Source organism: Gadus macrocephalus, chromosome 15 (assembly GCF_031168955.1).
Source record: "Gadus macrocephalus chromosome 15, ASM3116895v1".
NCBI lineage: Eukaryota > Metazoa > Chordata > Actinopteri > Gadiformes > Gadidae > Gadus > Gadus macrocephalus.
In genome coordinates, this window is record NC_082396.1 from 2,447,305 (window position 1) to 2,468,719 (window position 21,415).

The following is a 21,415-nucleotide window of genomic DNA, read 5'->3' on the forward strand; positions in this document are numbered from 1 at the left end:
TTGTTTTTAGAGGAAGAGCTGAAGAGCTCGTCTAGTCGGCGCAGAGTGGTTTGGTTCCCGTGTGAATTACAGGGCTCTGCGGATTCGCTGTCACTTCACTACTTGTCAGAGCGTCTCCTTACCCCGAGAGCGGTAATGAATAGGATTACATTGTGCTTTGTTTTGTTTAATCAAGGCAGAGCTTTTTTTTCGTATTCTCCTCTTTTAGGTGAAGCACATGACACGACACTGACAAATGGCAGAAACAAGAAAAGGGCAGAAATAATTGATCGTTTTATAGAAAAAACAACACAAAATTAATTTGACATAGGCCTAGTTCTAGGATAAATACCCGTTGGAAATGAGTCAGAGAATTCATGGCAATTAACACTTGGGTGTGTGTGTGTGTGTGTGTGCACATTTGTTTGTATCCGTGTGTATATATGTTTGTGTGTGTGTGTGTGTGTTTGCATGCGTGCGTGTATGTTACGTGTGTACTGATGTGTGTGCGTGTTGTATTTCTTGTCATCCGCAGGCCAGGTCTCTGGCGCGGTGGCTGAGGGCTGAGCGCGGCTCAGTAAGTGCCCTGGATCCACGGGCTGTCTGGTTATCAGCCCCCCCCGAGTTATTAGCTGTCAGAGAGGGTGGGGGGGGGAGGGGGGGGTTGGGGCTGGGGGCTGACGGGCTCCGATGCAGTCTTTGGGTTCTGCGGTCACAGAGGTGCTGTATATGGAAAGACGGTTTGGACAATTAGCATCCCCGGAAGTTTCGGGAGGCCAGACGCCTCTGATCTTATGCTTTGCACAAAGTACGACTTCAGGGAATGATGGAGGAAGCACACTGGTATTGCTAACTGTTTTCACAGTTCCCTTTTCTGGATTCACGGCACTTCAAGCTTTTGTTTACGGGAACTAATAAAATCCATGAAAATGCATTATTATCGGTTTAGTCTGTCTTAAAGGTCAGCGCAAATAAGTGAAGTGCGGATGAAGCTGTCACGTGACCCGGATTATCTTACATGTTAGTTACTGTCACGCTTTGATTCTGAAGCCTAGTTTAAATCCACTGGTGGATTTAAAAAGATGGATGAGCCTGCCCTTTTCTACCCTTTGTTCCTCCTCCATTCTCATGAAAGTCTGTTATGTGTTTTAAAATCCATGGCACAGTAAGACAGGGTACCAAAGTTGGACACGCTTGAATTCCTCTTAGATCAGCAAAGGCACTCAAAAAGCGATTATGTTTCCTTCTTCTTACCTTTCTTTGTTGAATTTGGCTCGCGGTTAACATGCCGCCTTGTTTCGTCTCTCTTAGCCCAATTCCAGCCTTCTGCGTGACAGAAGAGAAACACAGGTATGTTTCATCGGGACAACGTATTGTTCGCAGCGCCGCTACCAACGCATGAATACATTGACTGTGTTTGGCGGACTGAAGCAGCGTGGTTCTGCGCACCCCCCAGGTAAGGCAGCCAGACAGACTGGGATTGTGTGGGCAACACATCACCACCATTCCATGACCAGACTAACCCCCGGAATTACCATCGAGAAATAAACCAATTTAAATAAAGTGAATCGGCTTCAGACGTTTTAAAAATACTTTTGTCTGTGCTCGCATACATGATGTGCGTGCATAGCCAAGACAATGGCCGACAATGTTTTTGGAGGAGCGCTGGTAATCTCGGTCTCAGTGGGGAGAAGGATTTTAGCTAGGGTGTTTTGAGAAATGTGCTTAAATGTCCGTAGCAGGCGGTGGGATTTGCGCGTTTGGCTCAGCCCTGGCTGTTCAGTGGCCCGGTCGGGGAAATAGAGCTGGGAATGATTTCTGGCTGATGATCTAGGCGGGCGCAGATGATAGAGGCAACATACATGGCCACAAATAAACACGCCTCACGTGCCTCCCGCTTTCAGAGGGTTTGCGCAGAGGACAAATGTTTAGGGGAGGACCTTGATCCACCACCGTAATGTGTATGCATGAGAGACTAACACACCTGAAAGGTCGACCTTGAAGAAATACCCTGAAAGGAGCATTCCACAGTCGACTACTGACCTAATCTTCCGTACCCAGACGTGATTTTTCACAAGCTTGCAGAAGGTCTGGGGAGACTATCTTTGTGTGTTGAATTTGTTTCTTATGCAAAATTTTAATCCTAAATAAATTCAACAGCCCAAGACCTTGAATTGTGGTCCGGATGGGGATGCGGTTGCGAGCGTAGTCGAAAAGCAAGCCAGGTTAGCACTATTGACGTTATGGACGTGGATCGGTCGATGCAGGCCTAAGAACTATGAATAACTTTACTTTCTAGACACGTTTTGCCTTCATAATGGCTGGAATGCAGGTTATCAACAACATGATGATAAATAGATTTCCCCGCTCTTTCCTTCATTGAAAATACAACAAGTCACACTACATAGCTGTGTCGGTGTGTTAGGGATGCAACATCAAGACTCATGCACCAAAACACTAAAGTTCGGTCTCCAAGGAAGGACCCAGTGGAGAATCCAAATGATAAAAAAAAGGGGTTGGTGCGCAACTCCTGCTGAAAAGTCCTGGTTTGGAACCACCAACGTCAGCAGTCTAACTGTCCTACCATCCTGCCCTTGAGCAAGATGCATTACCCCATTCTTCCTGCTCCTCCCTGCCTCTGCAATTCAATAAGTCATTTTGGATGAAAGCGTTGTGGTAAATAGCAGGAAAAAATGGCTGACCATGATCACTGTTTCACTGGGCGGCTGACCTTTGAGCAACACACGGGTCGTATCGTCAGGTTCTTATCGCTTATGGTTCCAGCACAGAGGTAAATCAGACCGACCAATGTCCTACCGACTTACCACGGCCTTGTCCAACAGTGTTAGGGCAGAACTTTAGCATGCTGTCCTGGGCTTTCCAGGAGATAAACACAAGATTATGGCGCAATCATTGTAGGCTGTTTTGTCCTCTTAGCCAAATGGCTTTCTTAATTAATGGCCGCCACTTGAAGCCAGTGAATTGCCTGCTTGTCCTCCGTTTAGATGTGATGAAAATGGGGGAAACGATCCTTATCGCGATTAACTATGATGAAAGGTCCCTTTTTTTAATCGGAGCTGGGTTTGAAAACATGGATGAACACACTTTAATTCCCTATCTTTCTTCGTTTGAGAAAAAAAATGTGGGATTAACATCAACCATCAACAGGTGTATGTGATGACCTTGTGAATGCTAGGCGTAGCTGCGGATGGAGACTTACTGGGGTGGTCGGGGCCGCGTGCAGATCAACGGTGGATATTCACACCTCTGGATGGTAAGTGGAAAGCCTCTCTCCTCAGAGCTGGGCCCTCTGTGTTCAATAATTGAAGGCAGCTCAGAGGCAGCAGCTGCTATCACAAGAAAAATAGCATTTTGTTACAAAAAAAAGTGCTGTGACGCACTCCCGGGCTGACAGTTTGAGGCTGTGAACAAATGGTACCGCAGCACAGTCGAAGTGGCTTTTTAACGGCGTATTTTGTTGAACAAACAGACGATCGATCGAACGCTAGGTTAAGTGTTCTGTGTCTAAATAGTATTAATGTAACGGGGTATAATTACCATGAATGTATGCAGTGAATGTTAAGTGAACAATACATCAATTAGAGCTATTCCCGACATACCTTTGTGTGTTCAATATTCATAATTGGACGTTTTTCACAAACCAGAATAGAAACTAAAGACTTGATCCAGCTATTCAAAGAGTGCTTCTTGCAAGTCTTGTTTTCTACTCTACGAAGCAAACCAGTCCTATTCATTGAAATTGGTCATTTCTTAAATAAAAATTATATAAAGGTGTATTATGTATTTATCAGGCACTTACCTGTTTAACTGACCAGAGTGCACTATATCTGTAAGTAAAATCACAACAAAGTCAGGACTGTTGAAATCCTTGAAGTATAAACTACAAAGGATGAATCAATAAACACTTTCTAAAGACTGCATGCAATGTGATTATTTATATGCAACTATGGATGAGCACTTTTTCAACATCTGTAAAAGAAAACAACATTGAACACATTTCGGGCATTATAAACATATTTTTGTGTGTGTCTGACGTATTCTTTCAAATTCCATTTTCATTTTTTGTTATTATCTTTATTTTACCGATATTTAGTGAGAGGACATGTTTAGTGCCTTTTATTAAACTCTATTATTTCAGTTCACAAACTGAGTTTAGTCATATCTAATTAGAACTGCTTGGAGAGTTTAAATGGCCATTTTAGGAGGGGGTAAAATAATAGCGTTTAATAATAATTAAAAATATATATATTATCATCGTTTTTGTTGATCAAACTATAATTAGGATTAGGATTACCTGCTTAGTCTTCATTTCTGTCCGGGAACTACACTCTTAAAGAGTCAGCCTTCAGGTGTACTAGTCACAAAAGAGAGGCACAAAAGCTGAATCACAGACCTCAGCTGTGGTGTTTAAAGCACGGACAAGTACAGTATGTTTTATTGTTGTTAATTTCATTTAATGCCACTTGTCAGAGCATGAATACCAATCTCCACATTCCGGTTCCTTAATGCGTTGTGAATTAATGAAGCTGCAAAAGTTTTTAGTACATTTAATACATTAATATGGTAATAGTGTGATAGTTAATGAGTATATGGGCGGAGGTCTTACCTCTTTAAACTCCATATCATTCTCAGATTCACAAATCTGTTTAACTTGAGAATGGATTAGGAAACAATGTATTAGTCGTAACAACAACTTGCGTCCATTTTGTTGTTATCCAATTGCCGTGTCCAATTTAGCGAGAATACTGTGAAAATAAAGCGGTTCGCGACGAGTCCGTTGTCTTTATGAAACTTTTTCGCAAACACGGTATTAAAAATTGGAGACATTGAACCTCAACAAGCAACATGCAACATTATAAGCGTTTATGAACACCTATTTAAAGAGGCTAACACCACATCCTGGATTGTTTTTTGTGTTGTTTTTATTAAATGCTTTATGTACAAATACATATTAGGAAAAAACCAAAGCACTTGTTTAGAAACTACACACTGTACTGTGCACTCTCATGATTGGTCGGTGCCCCAACAAACAACACACATTTTCTGACATCTCACAATGTGAAAACGGGTTTAGGTGCTTACTTAAGTGTCAATTCAGGTGGATTGTAAAGTAGTAAGAGTTTCAAATGATCAAATTCACATTTCGCAGAAAACCCATGCCATAAATAATGCCTTTGGATTTTGGACATTTAACTTGTGAAACGTGAAAGTACATGCGGTTGGTTGATTCTAGTTAAAATATGATTTCTGGGAGTTCATACCAGTGTTTAGCTTAGAAATAGTATTGATATTGTTTTACATGGTGATACTTTCAGTTGCCCTAATTACCCTACTGCAGTAATATTCATGTTCTACACAAACATTAATCCTAGCTGAATTGTGTCATTAATTGTGCAATTCGTTTTTTGAGAACTAATATATATATATTATATATATATTATAATAAATTCTAGATGTACTGTATATCACAAGTGCAGATACATCTTTTTCCTACCTCAATGACCTGTGTAGTGTGCTGTAGATTAAATATGATAATTCTGTTGTTTATCTAGTACTGTGCTGACCCAATCACTTCAATTGGACACATAAAAGATCCAAAACCACAATCGACAAAGTATGAAATACGGTATTTTGTCAACATTTTAATCTTCGGGAACACATTCACTTCCGCTTGGGCTTTGACCTGTTTACCAGCCCAACTGTTTTGAAATCATCCAAACCCTGAACTCTGGTTTCTTGGGGGGGTTCTGTCAGTGCATCAGAACCATGCCCTTTTAACATCGGTTGTTATTATGTGATATATTTTTTTTTCGTGTTTATGCCTGGATATCCAAGTCATTTAGGTTCCACTTAGGTTCCCCCCATGTCACATAAATACCAAATCCACCGTCAACAGATAAACATAAGGCAAGTAAAAGAGAACATTGTATTGTTAATCGAAAGGTCAGATTATTGTTGGCTTTACAGTATTTTTGTCCACCGAAAAAGGAAATAAAAACGGCTTTCGAGCAAATGGATGATGGCAGGAACAGCCGTAACATTTTATGAGTGGGGGGGGGGGGTGCATAAAAAAAACGAAATCAACCTTCAGTATCTCCCATAAGGATGTTCTCTGAAGCCTCCTCTCGACAGACGGACTGTCGGGGCTTTGCGATTGGGCCGACACGCCGCCCAGTCCTCCTCTGCAGCGCAACAGAAACACGACGTGTGAAAGATCAAACTCCTCGTACAAAAACACACCCACATTTACCACAGTGCCATGGAGCGACAGATCTTTGTTTTTAGAGGCGCTGGGACCCAGGAAATGAAAATGAACTCTGTCACACTTTCGTCACATCTCTCTTTACGTGGTCCACCTCTTCCCTCTAATCTAAAACGTGTGCGAGACGAATAGGCAGAGCCCTTTCTGGCGTTCACGAGACGTGTGTTTGCTGTCCAGCACGCCTTTAAAAAATGAATTTCAATAAATGTGTCTCTCCTCTGTTTGACCAGAGAAGCCAAACTTGGCTCCGTCCTTCAGGGACGAGCCAAATGACACGGACATCAACAACCGACTGGGATTAACATCGGTTGTATATATATATATATTAAAATCAAAAAGTAAATAAGATGTTGTGTCCTTGGAGCATTACATCAGATCATTTGTTTTCGCTGCTGTATTCATTGTGCTGCAAATGAACAACACCTCGGAACAAACCAAGTGTGACAACACGATTATGTGTCGAGAAGGTTCTTTGTTTTTGTGTGTGTGTGTGTGTGTGTGTGTGTGTGTGTGTGTGTGTGTGTGTGTGTGTGTGTGTGTGTGTCTTTGTGTGTGTGTGTCGTGCGTGCGTGTTTGTGTGAGCACCTGCAGTATGTCTGCGAACGAATGTGTGTGTGTGTGTGTGTGTGTACGTACGCGCGCGTGTGTGTGTGTAATCTAAGCATGGTGTTTTATACAAGTCTAGGAGAGCACACAGTCACAGTTGGCGTGTGAGATGTGCTAGCCAAACCCTGGTAGGAAGTGTATGTGTTGCAGATATAGCTGTAGCCGGTCGGTCTTAGTATAGGGACTGACTTTAAGTGAGCCGGAACCAAAAGGATTTTCCTTCATCTCTTCGCTGTGAAACGTGATCTCTTCCACGGTGGAACGGGACGAGTGATGTCATTGTGACTGTCAGGGGCCAGTCTGTTTCCTCTAATAGATGCTTTTCATGTTTGGGAAGGAAGTGTTTGTTGTTTAACCGTGGGACGACTACTTTATGAATGCATCTTTGGCATTGCGTTTTTTGAAGGTAATACTTCCAAGTGCAATGGAAATGGTTCCAGTCAGATCATAAATCCTCACAGAGAAGACTTTAAGTAAGGTTCGCAGAGACGCAAAGGGAGAAGAAACGGGGGAAAGACTAGAGTTGAGGGTCATTTTTTCTAACAGTAGCAATATAATACATACAGTGCCCAAGGGATAAAAGGATAGTTTAGGAACATAAATATATACAATCCTTACCATAGTTATTGTAGGAGTCATCACTGGTACCGTGTCCATATTCATAAAATTCTGAAATGCTAAATTAGAATCATAGTAGAAAAAGGAAAGTAAAAAACAGAGTAGTTTAAATATGATATGTGAATATAAGGACCTAACCGTAGTCAATGCTTATCGATCAAAGATCGATCAATAAATTCACATCCTATCACCGATACATATTCTACAAATAAAAATGCTGGCCTGCCTGAGCTCTCTTTGTTTACAAGAATCCCACTATAGACACTCCCAGAACCCCTCCCACTCAAACCACTCTAACACGCCACTCTGACCACTCTAACACCAGACAGACAGCGGGCTGGCTGGCTGGTTTTAGAGTGGAGGCAGAGATGGAGTGGACAGAACAAGGTTGAATTCTGAAAGTCTCCTCGCTACTGACAGGGAGGGGCACAATCGAACACACACCCTTACACAGAATCGAACACACACCTTTACACAGAATCGAACACACACTCTTACACAAAACAGTTGCAGCATCTCTGTTGTGCTGTTCATTTTTTAGATAAAAATAAATAGTTGAACATTGAATTTCATAAAGCAATTATAATGGTATGTTTTTCATTACGTTATTGTTGTTTATATAGTTATTTATTAATTATCTTAATGGAAAGATAATTAATTGTAAGGATAATCAACCCTTATGGTAATTCGAAAATATGCTATTACTCGAAGCTATTGTAGCAGAACTAACGCATCCAATATAGGTGGTTGGATTAAAATAGCACTAAAAGTAACATTTTAGTCGAAAATACTGTATTTGATTCAACAATACTGTATTCAATTCCGGAAACACGGTTTTCAATTCTCCGAACACGGCGTTTTCCTTGGGCGTACCTTTTGGACTGGTTGCTGTAGCTGTCGTCGTGGGCGTCGTAGCTCTCGTCGTCGTACTGCCCGTCGTACCCGTCGTCGTAGCTCTGCGGCGCGGGGAAACAAACCGACAGCGTGAACGAGGTACGACCAACTAGGGCTGGGCAATAATTCGATTACGATTATTAATCGCGATAAAACTCACGTCGATTACGACGATAAGCATTAGACATAAATGTCAAAAAATAAAGTAAAAAAAAATAAATAAAGATTATTTACATTATTTTCAATAGGTTACAAGGCAAGCTACCTTATATTGTTCTGTTGGAAGCAGATAAAACACGTTTGTGAAGTTAAATGTTTACATTTAAATGTGATTAAATGTTCCCTTATCACAAATATGGTTATAAACAAAAAAGTATGGTTTAACTAATGAACACTCTAGTTTCTTCAGGCTGCAGCAGTATCCAATCATATATCGTGATTAATATCGATATCGATCAATATCAAAAAAATAATCGTGATAATATTTTTTGCAATATCGCCCAGCCCTACGACCAACCGACCGTCCTCTGGGCCCAGCTAGGGCCCCTCACGGTTAGCCATGAAATAAAATACAATATCGCTATTTTAGCAAAAGACCGAGCTCATTATAACCCCGGCCGTACGAGACAAGGGTAGTGCGAGCGAGCGGTGCGGCAACACAAGCCGGTGTCGAGCAGAGGTATTGATTAACGCTTGCGGGTTTACGAGGAAAGCCTTGTTGACACCTCTCAGGCCCTGATCCAACTCAAATATAGATCTGATCTATCGATCAGCGGCCGGGCCCGAGAAACAAGAGCGTGCGCATGCACTCGTTTTGAGGGCGCCATCGATGTGCCACGCGATAGCGGCAAGACGTGTTACCGAGGTTAGCCCAAAACACACAGAACTGAGCTGTTTATTTCCTACCCGCATGGGGGCATTGATTATGTACATCAGAATGGTGATAAACATTGTTTGTCCGTCCTTGGTTAATAATCGTTATTCCCTATCTGGTTTAAACTAATCCATCAAAATGTTAATACCGCTGTTTTAAAACGCCTTAGGGATTGTAGGGAAGAAGTCCTTCCTTTGTACGTTCATGTTGGTGTCCCCCCTCCTGGATGACCGTGCGCTGTTTCTCACGTGCGCTGGTTCTCACGTGCACACCGTCCAAACTAGCGACAGTCCCGATCCACTCAGGGTTGACTCGTGCATGACCTTCGCAATGTGTGCCTTTAATAAAAACCTATTATTCTTCATTCAGCCTTGTCAGTTTCCCCATTCACTTAAGTTCTTTTTTTCTCCTTTTTTTTTTTAATAACATGGTGTGCAGTACGCCTAAATATATAATAGTTTAACTTAATTAACATCCAAATCATTGTCAAGCAGTCTTTTGACCAATGGAAATGGGAAGGGATTGAGGTTTATTTGAATGAGCCTAGATTTGACTAAATTAAAAACACAAATTAAGTCGCGGATGAAGCAGCTCAGAGAATCCATCTGGCTAGGTTGTCTGTAGAGGGCTTCCCTACGAAGACAAAGAGTCCAGCAAGTCCACTAATTGACTATTTATTTCCACAATTCTCATATGTCCAAATGCTTCGTGGATGGAGTTCAACTTTTAAATGGAGTCAATAGAATAATTATACGAAAACAAATTTAGACCCGTTTCCCAGTCAGAATGATAAATTACACAAGTACTTCAAGCCACTTTACTCTACTATTGCTATTAACTACTTCAGCAGACTCTTCTATCCAAAGCGACCAACAGTGAATACAGATAGTTGACATAATGGAGAAGCTAGGTGTGTTGGGAATCTCACTCTACAACGCCAACATGTGCTACGGAAACCACTCAACCCAGCCCAACTTCCGGTCGGGCGTCGAACCTCCTAGCTAGCTCCTAGCTCGTACAATTAGAACCAAAGACTTGGACTTAAAAACAAGCAATTAAAAAACAACAACACTATCCACCTCACCAAGATTGGATAGCGTGTTTCTTAGCCCCTCTCTCTCTCTCGGAGGCTTTAGCTTGTAGAACTGTACCTTCTACCAGTGTTCTCCCTGAACCGCGGTAATCAATTAGCCACCAAGCCGCCGCCGCCGCCGTCGTAGGTGGCTAGGAGGAATAAATCAGACGCGGCGACACCAGGGGTGGACGCGGCCTGGCTCAGAGTAATTAGCACCGCGCAGACCTACAGGGGCCCTTGTCCGTGTGCTCTGTTATCCATCGACGTCCTATCGGCCCCCGACACTGACTGATTCGCAGTCGCGGCCCCCGCCGAATTAATCTCGCCTGCTAAGTTGCCTTAGCTGTTGCTAGGGAGAATATTGGAAAGAGAAGATGGGCCGTTTACTGTTCGACCAACCGATTAATACGACTTGGGAGTTTTTGCTTCGGTCCAGCGATGCTGTAGCTTATTTCACCAACAGCTCTTTAAGAAAAAAGGGAAGATGTATTTTCATCACCTCTGCATTATTTTTGTAAAGAATTATTTTCTGAAATCATGGTTGAATTGTTTTGGCAACAAAGACAAAGAAAATATGTTTTCAGTTAATGTTAACTTATAGAAAATGTTAATTTCAGTAAATATGAAAATACTTATATTGATAAAAGTTGTTGCGTCTCCCTGTCTTGACGCATGAGTCTTTAGACATGAAGTTGCTGGATTACTCACCGGCGACGTATCCTAATTTGTCCTCGTTGCCTGTTATTAAAGTTCTCTACGGAGATGTAATTGCAGTGTTTAGCCAAACCACTCTCCTTAAGCAATTAACTCAGCCGACTTACATCTGCAGTAAAGGGGCAGCCGGCTACTTCTAGCATCTTGGAAAGAAAGAGATGATACATTGAGAAAAGATTTTCTCTGCACTCGACTCTGCTCTTCAGGTTTGGTGGAGCTCTGTGGTGAATCACATTAAGGCTCTCACTGCACCGCATCTTCTGCAATGTTCTGCTTTCAGCAAGCGCCCAGTTTATGCCATTCTGAAGCTAGCGATTTGTAAAATCCTGATCTGCTGTCAGGGAAAGCATATACCGCTTTTCAAGCACCACTGGTTTATACCATGATAAGGTTTGGATGGGATTTGAATTGTGATATGATAAAAGAAATAGACAGATGTGTATCTGTGCCTTTGTGTCTGTTTCTATCCGGTTACCAAATGCCGCAACTGCCCCTTTTGGCTGGCATTTTTATTTTTTAAATAATTGCTCTTGGCAGGGTTTTTTCGTGAAATACTTGGTTTATTTATAGTCTCCAGTCACATATATATTATAGTTATAGCACACCATAAGCAGCACAGTTTAAGTCCTGCCCCATGCCAGACACGCTTATACACACACACACACACACACACACACACACACACACACACACACACACACACACACACACACACACACACACACACACACACACACACACACTTCTATGGACAGACAGTGCCCTCAGATAATAATGGGATTTTCTACATATCAGGGGAAGTGATAAAAAAATGAAAAAAACACAATAGGATAACAAAATATGGAGATATCGGCCACGAGTTGGAGCAATAAATCGCAAGAAAATGCACAAGCAAACCGTTCAACGTCAAAAGAGTTTGTTACATGCCCTTCTATTTTTCGCGAACATACAGTTTAATGAAATTAGTGGAAAATGGCTGATGCAACACATTGCAGAGAGCGCAGTGTGTTAATTAAATGTAGATGAAAAAGATTCAGAAGCAATCAAAAACAATCTGTTTAATCCAATTGTCGGTGTGTTAATGCATTAAGGAATTAAGCGTGCACTGCTTGCAACACCGATTAGGAGGAATATATTGAAGAAAGCGTGGTTCAAAGCACAGCAGGTAAGTTATGATAAATAAAACCCAACCTCTCATGACCATAGGTTGTTATGTTGGCTGGCATTTGCTATCCAGATGGGAGATCCTCACAGTAGCTTAATGAAGCTTAACAAAGATTTATTATGGATGGGGGAGAATAACATTTTCTAAGGCAAACATATGAAGTCGGCCCCAATGTGGATGAAAACCAACTTAAGTGCAACATTCCGACAAAGACTACAGTATACCACTGTGTATTAGAATATACTACGGGGTAATAATGTGTACTAAAAAACATCATGTACTTATATCAATGCCTACTAAACCAGGCTACAGTGTACCAATGTGTACTCACACACACTACAGTGGACACATAATTGTGTATAGGCCTACTCAAAAACACACCACAGTGTACACTTCAGTATGTATACAGAAAAACACACCAAACGGTACACACCAGAAAGTTACACAGGAAAACACACCACACTGTACACACCGATATGTATACAGTAAAACAGTACAGCGAGCCCTAATGTGTGCACTGGTAAAAGACCCGACCGACGTGCCTTCGATTCTCCTGCGCTCGCATGGAAATGTTGTTATTGGAGGCAGAGTCGACACAAAAACCGAGGAGGCTAAAGCATGAAGCCATTAAAACCAACCAATGCAGCACTATATAGGAACGGGGCTGGCCCGTATAGCCCATCCATCACAACCAAAGACCAAAGCGCATAACGACCCTAACCCTTCCTTCCAATTAAACGCCTCAACAACAACAACAACAACAACAACAACAAACATCCCTTTACCACTGTAGACCAACATTGATATGCAGCGGATGGTATGTATGCAATGTTTTCCCAATGTGCGGTTTGCCCCCACACACCCGGAACAGTGTTTCCCCCGGACCAGGTAGCAATGTATGGTTGTGGTGGTGGTGGTGGTGGTGGGGGGGGGGGGGGGGGGGCTCATCATTCGCGTAATCGGGCAATCGCGCAAAAAATAATATTTCAAAGTGGACCGACCGACTTCCCGTTCTTCCCGATCTCCAGTCCCTGCTGCAGAGCGAATTCAAATCGCCGGTGTGGGTACCGGATTGACTCGGCTGCCAGATCGACTAGGGGTCCTGCGCTTACAGATGACGTATCGACACAAGCCAACGGACAAAACCCCGAAGGGTTGTTAATAAACGGGGCTCAATCAAGGACATTAAAAGAAGGCTCAATCCGTTTTGGTTTTGACTTCATTGAATGCAGCCCGTTCTTTCGCACAAATAAAGCCATTGGAAACACGTCTAAAAGCACTGATGAATGCATATGTAACCCAGTTCCTGTTGGGGACTCTTATTCTGAAGGAGGAGAACGGAAGTGTCTGTGTGTGGGTCGCTGTTTTGACTCTGTAGCTGTGTTCGAAATCGTTCCCTATCATGGATGTAGTGCACTAAATAGGGTGCACGCCATTTTGTAGGGTGTTCGAATTCTCAGTGGTCCACTATATAGGGCACTATATAGTGGACTTAAAATAGGGTACATACGATGTACCCTGCATGTTACTCCCGTATACCACAATGCAATGCGGTCGTCATTTTCCGGAGGAGAAGAAGAAGCTGAATAACCGCGAAAACGAATACATTTAATGATGGAGTCTCCGGCTTTCGTATAGAAATGTCAACAATTTTTTTGGGATTTAACATAGAAAATGTAACATTCAAAATTAGTTAAAAAAAACTTGAACAAGGAAATGTAACATTCAACATCAATACAACCTCCAGCTTTCCTCTTGAGTGCCCGGTTTGTTTACATGATGTAGGCGCATCTGTCTGCGTCACACAAATACCCGGCGCATTTACTGTCGCAAATGATGTTTAGAAATGTTCAGCGTAGTGTCCGAATTCTCGTTCCCTATTCCCTATATATAGTGCACTATATCATGTACACTATATAGGGAATAGGGAACGAGTGTATAGGGAACGATTTCGAACACAGCTTGTGTTGGGAGCGCTGGAAATAAAATGGATCGCCCCGTTCAGTGAATGGAGTTAACAGATTCTTCTTTTATGTATAACCCAAGTATAGGCAACAATAATTTGTACATTCGATTATTATTCATAGATTAGAAAACAAAAGGAAATCGTTAATACTTGGGAATAACATGGGAATGAATGAAATGCGTATGCGCATTTAAAAGACAGCGTTTACAGGAAGTGCGTCATTATTGCGCGTCTAGGACCCCGAGTCGATCTGGCAGCCGAGTCAATCCGACACCCACACCGGCAGAACGGGCTTGGGGTCTAACACCGTAATATATATAAACTATAACCGCATTTCACATTAATCGCAAATATCCCGCTGCTTCGGGTTTTCCTTTGTGGGCGCGTTGAGGAGGAGGAGCGGGCGAATCCGCTGTCAGTGCGTGTGCAGTGTATCAGTGATACGCGGGTTTATCCAATAAGTGGTAGTGTACCCGCGCACCATTGGCATGTATGCGCGTTTGTGTCTGTGTGCGTGTGCTTTTGTGAACGAGAATGACAGGGAGTGTTATAGGGTGATGAATGAACAGAACAATATTTAGATTTCAAAATCGCGTATTTTTTACGCGATTTCAAAATCGCGCTTGGTGTTCATTCTGTGGCGTTGCGCCACACATTTAGCCTGGCTCCGCCCGCCTAAGTATTTCCGCTCAATTTGAATTTCCCTTCAGTACTACGTCTGGGTCTGTGGTATAGAGTGGCAAAGTCACGCCCCTTCCGGTAGGGCTCATGGGACCTATGAGATCGAAAAATATGAATGGGTGTCAATGGAGAGAAAATAATTATTTTCTGGTCCCGGTCTTTATATGCCCTGGATTACACATATGTTGTTTGTGGATTTAAATGATAATTTTTCATGCAAAGAAAACTAAAAATGTTCGTGAAGAAGTTTGATAATTTTAGGTTTTATGTGAGGCCGCTTTGTGAACTACAGCTCTTCGCTGCTCTCGACGCATATGATATACGTCACCACACCCGCCCTTGGAACTCGGCACAGAGATGGCGATCTCTCTGCCCCACTTCACCGCTTTTTCCAAGGGGAGGATAAAAGCATCGAAAGAGGTGAAAACCATTATAAATCGGGGCACGTGCAGAGTTTCAGTTATGCCGATGGGAAGATTGTCGGTCTTCTCCACGCCAGTCGCAGGGAGCGTGACGTCACATACGAGCCGTGTAGTCTTTCTCGTTGTGTTTTCTCTACAGCCTTTATCTGAACAATTGCACAATAAACGGTCGAACTCTTTGCATGAAAAATTATCCTTTAAATCCACAAACAACATATGTGTAATCCAGGGCATATAAAGACCGGGACCAGAAAATAATTATTTTCTCTCCATTGACACCCATTCATATTTTTCGATCTCATAGGTCCCATGAGCCCTACCGGAAGGGGCGTGACTTCGCCACTAGAGTGGCGAAGTCACGCTCCTTCCGGTAGAGCCCATGGGACCGATAAATATGAATGGGCTTCAATGGAGGGAAAGTAATTATTTTCTGGGCCCAGTCTTTATATGCCCTGGATTACACACATGTTGTTTGTGGTTTTAAATGATAATTTTTCAGCTCTCGTTGACGGACATCTTCACGCACAGTGTTTGGTTTGTTGACAGCCTGCGCGCAACGCGATTCCCGGCCAAACGTTAGCGATTTGTTATGGCAGATCCAGAGTGGCACTGGGCAGATTCCAATAGTTTTGAACTTCAACAGACAACCGACTTCAAGTGAGTTACCGTTTGTCAATTGAGTAGGTCCAGACTATCTGTGCAAATGAAATGAAGTACGAGAGTCTGGTAGGACCAGGCTACCACACATTGGTCTATCTATGCAATGGAAACACTGCAGGAACACACTGCACAAGCCGTAAGTACTGCAGGAACACACTGCACAAGCCGTAAGTAAATGTCAATTTTGGCTGTCTATCTTGAAACATCGCACACCAAACGCTACGGGGCAACAAGATCCCATACAAAGTGAACGTATAGACGGGTATCGGGCAGATTTTTTTGATTTGTTTTGATTTGTCGCGCCACACTTTCGCCGTGCACAGACAAATTCGCTCGAGTTGAAATATTTCAACTTTGACACGAATTTCGCGTGATGACAGCCAATCAGCGTTCAACAGCGTGGCCACTGAGTGACATGTGTAACGTAACAGCCAATCAGCGTTCAACCGTCAAACTCAGTGCAGTGCAGTCCGGGGTGAACTGCAGCATGGAGGAGAAAGTGATTGTTGCCGTTTGCGGTTCTCGGAGCTCTATATATAATAGTATATAATATAATTTAATTGTATATATAAATCACGGCCAAAAGCTCTGTGCGCCTCCGGATGGCCGTAGCGCGGGGAGCTCATAGGGATTGGGCTTCTCGGGAGTCGGGGTTTGTTTACCGGCGTTGCTATGGGTTCCGGTCTTGTGTGTTCCAACGGTTTATTAGGTAGGCCTATCTAATAAATGATGTCTTCGTGCGCGCCTATCGAATGATTTTAGACTCGACGATTTCGGTTGAGTAGGCTATGTGGGAATTTTTTCAGTCGCAATTGGTTTGCACATTTTTAAAAGTGGTGGGGACAAAATTCGTATTTCAAAGAGTGGGGGGGACATGTCCCCCCCGTCCCCCCCGTAATCGACGCCTATGCGTAAGTCAATACTATCCGTTAACAGGTACCAACCCCTCCCCCTCCCTCCCGTTTCTGCATAATATCACTTTTTTATGAGGCTGACAACATGACAGACTCCATCAATCCCGAGCGTCTCCCCTGAGAGATGGCGTTATACAATACGACCCGGCGCACTCTGACAGACCTGCAGCCGGGCTAAATCCACGGGGGGGGGGGGGGGGGGGGGTATGATGGGACGATTAGCGCTAAATTATGGAGAAATGGAACGACTGCATGTCCGCGCGCTCTGGGTCTATGAGTTAGACCGTAATGCAACGCACACAACGTGTACGTTCCTGATGGTTTCTCCAAGGAAAACCGACCGGTGTTTCAGTTCAAGTGGTGACCGGTTTAACTGGTGACTTTCAGCCGAATGCTTCGCTTGTTGTCGTGGCTACGCCAGATGTTGGAAATCGGGACCAGAAACGTAGCTGTCCTTGCGATTGCCTCTTTGATTTGTTATTCAATAAAATGTCAAAAACATTACAATCTCATTCGTTTTTGGAGTTTAATTGGAAGAAACGTGTCAAGTAGAACCGTTTTAAGCCGAAAAGAATGGAAAATGAATGTTTAAAATATGATACACTACGGGATTCGAATTCACACCATTGTGGGGAAAAAAATAACAATCCGCAATTCCATTCCTTTGTGCCGTTGCCCCACTGGGGAAACCGCCGCCGTAGTATAATAGAATACACAAATACTTCTTGAAAACACGAAAGGCAGCCAGATCAGCCAGATGTAGTTATGACCATGCATTGTCCAGTTAATCCAAACCTAATGTTGTGTTGCCCTCCACTGCTTGAAACTAGCCAAAAACACTGTTATGCACTCATTCTATCACTTCGGTCGCCTGATCAGGTGTAGCAGCCCCTCAGAGGCACCCGTGGACCACTGGGTAGTCAGCCTTCAAAGTAAAGTCTAAAGTGCGATCTTTAGTAAAACAAATATCTAATTTATCTACCTTCTTTCAGATTGAATGCACACAGTGTGCACTCTGGTTCCATTGTGTGTGTGTTGGAAGGCCCAACACGGATATCAATTTTCTTTGCCCAGCCTGCCAATGAGCCACAGGAGGAAGGCTCTTGCAATTTATTTTAATTATTATTTATTAGGCCTATTTATTTGTTTTATAGGTACAGGGAATGGGTTAACCTTGCCATTGTTAATGCTTGGCTATTGGTTCTATGAACATAGGCCTACTTACTGTACCGAAAGTGAGATATTATTTCTGTTTCTTCTGAGAAATGTACTTATTGTAAGTCACTTTGGATAAAAGCGTCTGTTAACCCCATTTATGGCCACTCAGAAAAGGGCTATGTAGGCCTACATATGCTTTGTTGATTTGAATAAAAATTGTGTCTCAAAGAGATAACGCCTTGCGTCACATTGATTTCCGAATTCGCTGCTTTGCTTACAGAGAGTAGGCCTATAGAAGGAGGACGCGACAACACCACATCAGGCGACCGAAATGATAGAATGAGTGCATAACAGTGTTTTTGGCTAGTTTCAAGCAGTGGAGGGCAACACAACATTAGGTTTGGATTAACTGGATGTAAAGGCGTAACTGGATGTAAAAACGCGACCAATGCATGGTCATAACTACATGGAAAGTAGGGTCACAAGTTGATCTGGCTGCCTTTCGTGTTTTCAAGAAGTATTTGTGTATTCTATTATACTACGGCGGCGGTTTCCCCAGTGGGGCAACGGCACAAAGGAATGGAATTGCGGATTGTTATTTTTTTCCCCACAATGGTGTGAATTCGAATCCCGTAGTGTATCATATTTTAAACATTCATTTTCCATTCTTTTCGGCTTAAAACGGTTCTACTTGACACGTTTCTTCCAATTAAACTCCAAAAACGAATGAGATTGTAATGTTTTTGACATTTTATTGAATAACAAATCAAAGAGGCAATCGCAAGGACAGCTACGTTTCTGGTCCCGATTTCTAACATCTGGCGTAGCCACGACAACAAGCGAAGCATTCGGCTGAAAGTCACCAGTTAAACCGGTCACCACTTGAACTGAAACACCGGATACACGTTTCAGCCCGGTTAAAGCACAGCCGAAACAGATTTGAGATAAAATAATCTAACATTTTAGGTTTATTGGGCTGTCGTAGGGCCATGTACCGCGCTACAAACAGCGTTTGAGTGACGATGTGATCCTAAGTAGCCTAGTCTTAAAATAACGAAACGAAACCAAGCACTAACCTGTACAGCATTATTGACTGGTACCATAACCGTGCCTTTCTATCTATTCTATCTATCTATCTTTATCTGAGCCATGCTTTTTGTAATACTTGTTTGAGTACTTCTTTTGCCGTTGTCCATTTACTCCTTTACACAAAAGACTCGGACGTTAAAGGGAGCAGCAGGACAGCTGGATGTCCGATCTGACGTTGCCAGGTTACGACGCGTCTCCAGAGCGTCTCCAGGTCAAGAGCAGCTAAGGTGTTGCAATATCCGGCATTTATTTATATAGTGAGCGGTAGGAATAACCAAAGGTGTGAGCGCTGGAGCAGAGGATTAACCCAGGTCAGCTCTGCAGAGGCAATATCTATATTGAAGAATGGTTCCGATCATAAATTATAAACTATATGAGTGACATGTGATCGTTCTTTCATCCCCCCCCCCCCACCACCACCGCCGCCAGTCCCCCCTCCCCCCTCCCACACCCTCCTCCCCCCCCCCCCCCCCCCCCCCCCCCCCCCGGCTCTCTCCCTTGTCTCGCCCTCTGTCTTCTCTTCTCCCTCTTTCACTCCCTCCCCATCTACGTCTCCATATATTAGAGGTACGTTTTTCCCGCTGAAGTTCCGAATCGATACCGCCCACGATAAGGTCCGATAACAAACAGTATCAGTGTCCCAGACTGACAATTAGACAGAGTCCATCAATCTGAGGCACCTCTGGAGACACACAGCGTCACGCGATAGGGAGGCAGAGAACATATTTCCATCTGCACATTCAGTCACGTTGGCAGGCGATCGTTGTGTTTTCTCCGAGAGCCGCGTACAACGCCGAGGATATGGTTTGGAACAACAAACAGGCACACAACAGCTTGTCCATGTCTGAGTCTGTGTCTGTGTCTGTGGTCTCGTCTGTGTCTGAATCCTTGCTTGGGGGTCTCGACTGTATGATGTGGAAAAACAGCGGAATATAAAAATGGGCGCTGAAGGTACAAAAATACAAGCAACGTGAGATCGGGGGGGGGGGGGGGGGGGGTGGGGGCTGAGGAAAGGAAGAGAAATGTTCAGAGGGAACTTGATGCCATAATCCCCCCCTACAGCTCCTCGGCTGTCACCCTACTTCCCAACCTCCAATTACAAAAAAAATGACCGGCTTCTTTTGACTACACATAAAATACACAGGCTCTCCATCAGAACTCAATTTGGCTTGGTAATGAGTCTGTGATTGCGCATTTCCCCATGCAGACAGGGCCAATCTCAAATTGCCAGCGCATGCGGGAGCGTTGCTTAACAGGGAATCTCAGAGGAAATAGAGCAACAAAAGTGTTGCCTTTTTCCATTTGGATGTAACTTCACCCTATCTTTGTAACAGTGACCTTGGCGTTGTTTTTTTCTCGGTATCTAAGGATGCATAATTTAAACTTGAACCTTGAAGTTCTCTCAGTACACGTCGCTGGATTCCTTTGTTACCAAAAAGCCCGGCTGTTGAAAAGCTCCTGAAGCAATGGTGTTTAAATGGGTCATAAGGACACCGTTGAAACTACTATCCCTGTGTGAATGGATGGGGGGGATGCTGGATTTAATTGGTTTAAGTTTTGTATATGTTTAAAAGAATTGATGTCTTGCCTATGTTTCAATCGTGTAATGTTTTGCAGCTATGTTTCATTCTAAAGCTTAAAATAGGCCGCACCGGATGAGGTTACACTCGGTAATATTCACTCTATTTTGAATGACAAAGAGCCTAGAGTAGGCTAACTATATCACGTAGCGCACCTTGTAGCTGTAAATAACTTTCAGCCAACTCAGTGCAAAGTTGTCACATTTTATTGTGACGGTACTTTATTGTGCTGGTCCTGAATACATTTCAATACATTAAAATAATTAGCTCTTTGTTTTTCGCATTGGATACGTTGATAGAGTGTACATGCTGCATAAACTCCGCCGGGATACTGAATGTGAGGAGTCGGCCTACTTACGTAGTCTTCGTAGGATTCATGTGTGATTGGTAACAGTGGGGGCCGGTATCCAGGCTTCGCCGGTGCCCCCCTGCCCCTGTGGGACGGTGTGTCCCTGGTTCCGGCAGCGCTGGCTGGGTTGCTCTGAGTCACCAGGGCTCCGCGAGATGCCACCGACCCTCTGCCAATACCGCCACGGCCCCTGGTGAAAACAGGCAGAAATACAGACAGACGATTAAGCTAACATACAGGCAGCAGAGCCAAGGCAATTATCAATTGTTGGATTTATTTCAGATGAAACGTTTTTCGCCTGCTGGCAGCAAAAGCCAGCAGGACCAAATGTACAATTGCTTCTGCTCTTTCATGGCTGGTGGTATTGACTAATCTTTAGTCAGAATAT

General features: G+C 43.3%; 1 protein-coding gene across 3 annotated transcripts in view; it reads right to left on the reverse strand.

The window, feature by feature from the left end:
• Window positions 1-377: 377 nt before the first annotated feature.
• khdrbs2 (KH domain containing, RNA binding, signal transduction associated 2) overlaps window positions 378-21,415 on the reverse strand; it is a 55,517-nt gene continuing 34,479 nt past the window's right edge. The window contains exons 6-13 of one of the 3 annotated variants that reach the window (XR_009529254.1): window positions 21,037-21,217; window positions 8,360-8,442; window positions 7,487-7,545; window positions 6,086-6,182; window positions 3,800-3,827; window positions 3,200-3,326; window positions 1,234-1,305; window positions 378-702 (exon numbers count right to left, since the gene is read on the reverse strand). Coding sequence is in view for 1 of the 3 variants with exons in the window: in XM_060073081.1 (XP_059929064.1) it covers window positions 6,088-6,182; window positions 7,487-7,545; window positions 8,360-8,442; window positions 21,037-21,217 (418 nt within the window). In the remaining 2 variants the exon portion in view is untranslated. Of the gene's footprint in view, window positions 703-1,233; window positions 1,306-3,199; window positions 3,330-3,799; window positions 3,828-4,904; window positions 6,183-7,486; window positions 7,546-8,359; window positions 8,443-21,036; window positions 21,218-21,415 lie in introns of those variants that run through there. The other 2 variants (XR_009529255.1, XM_060073081.1) reach the window with 2 other exon arrangements.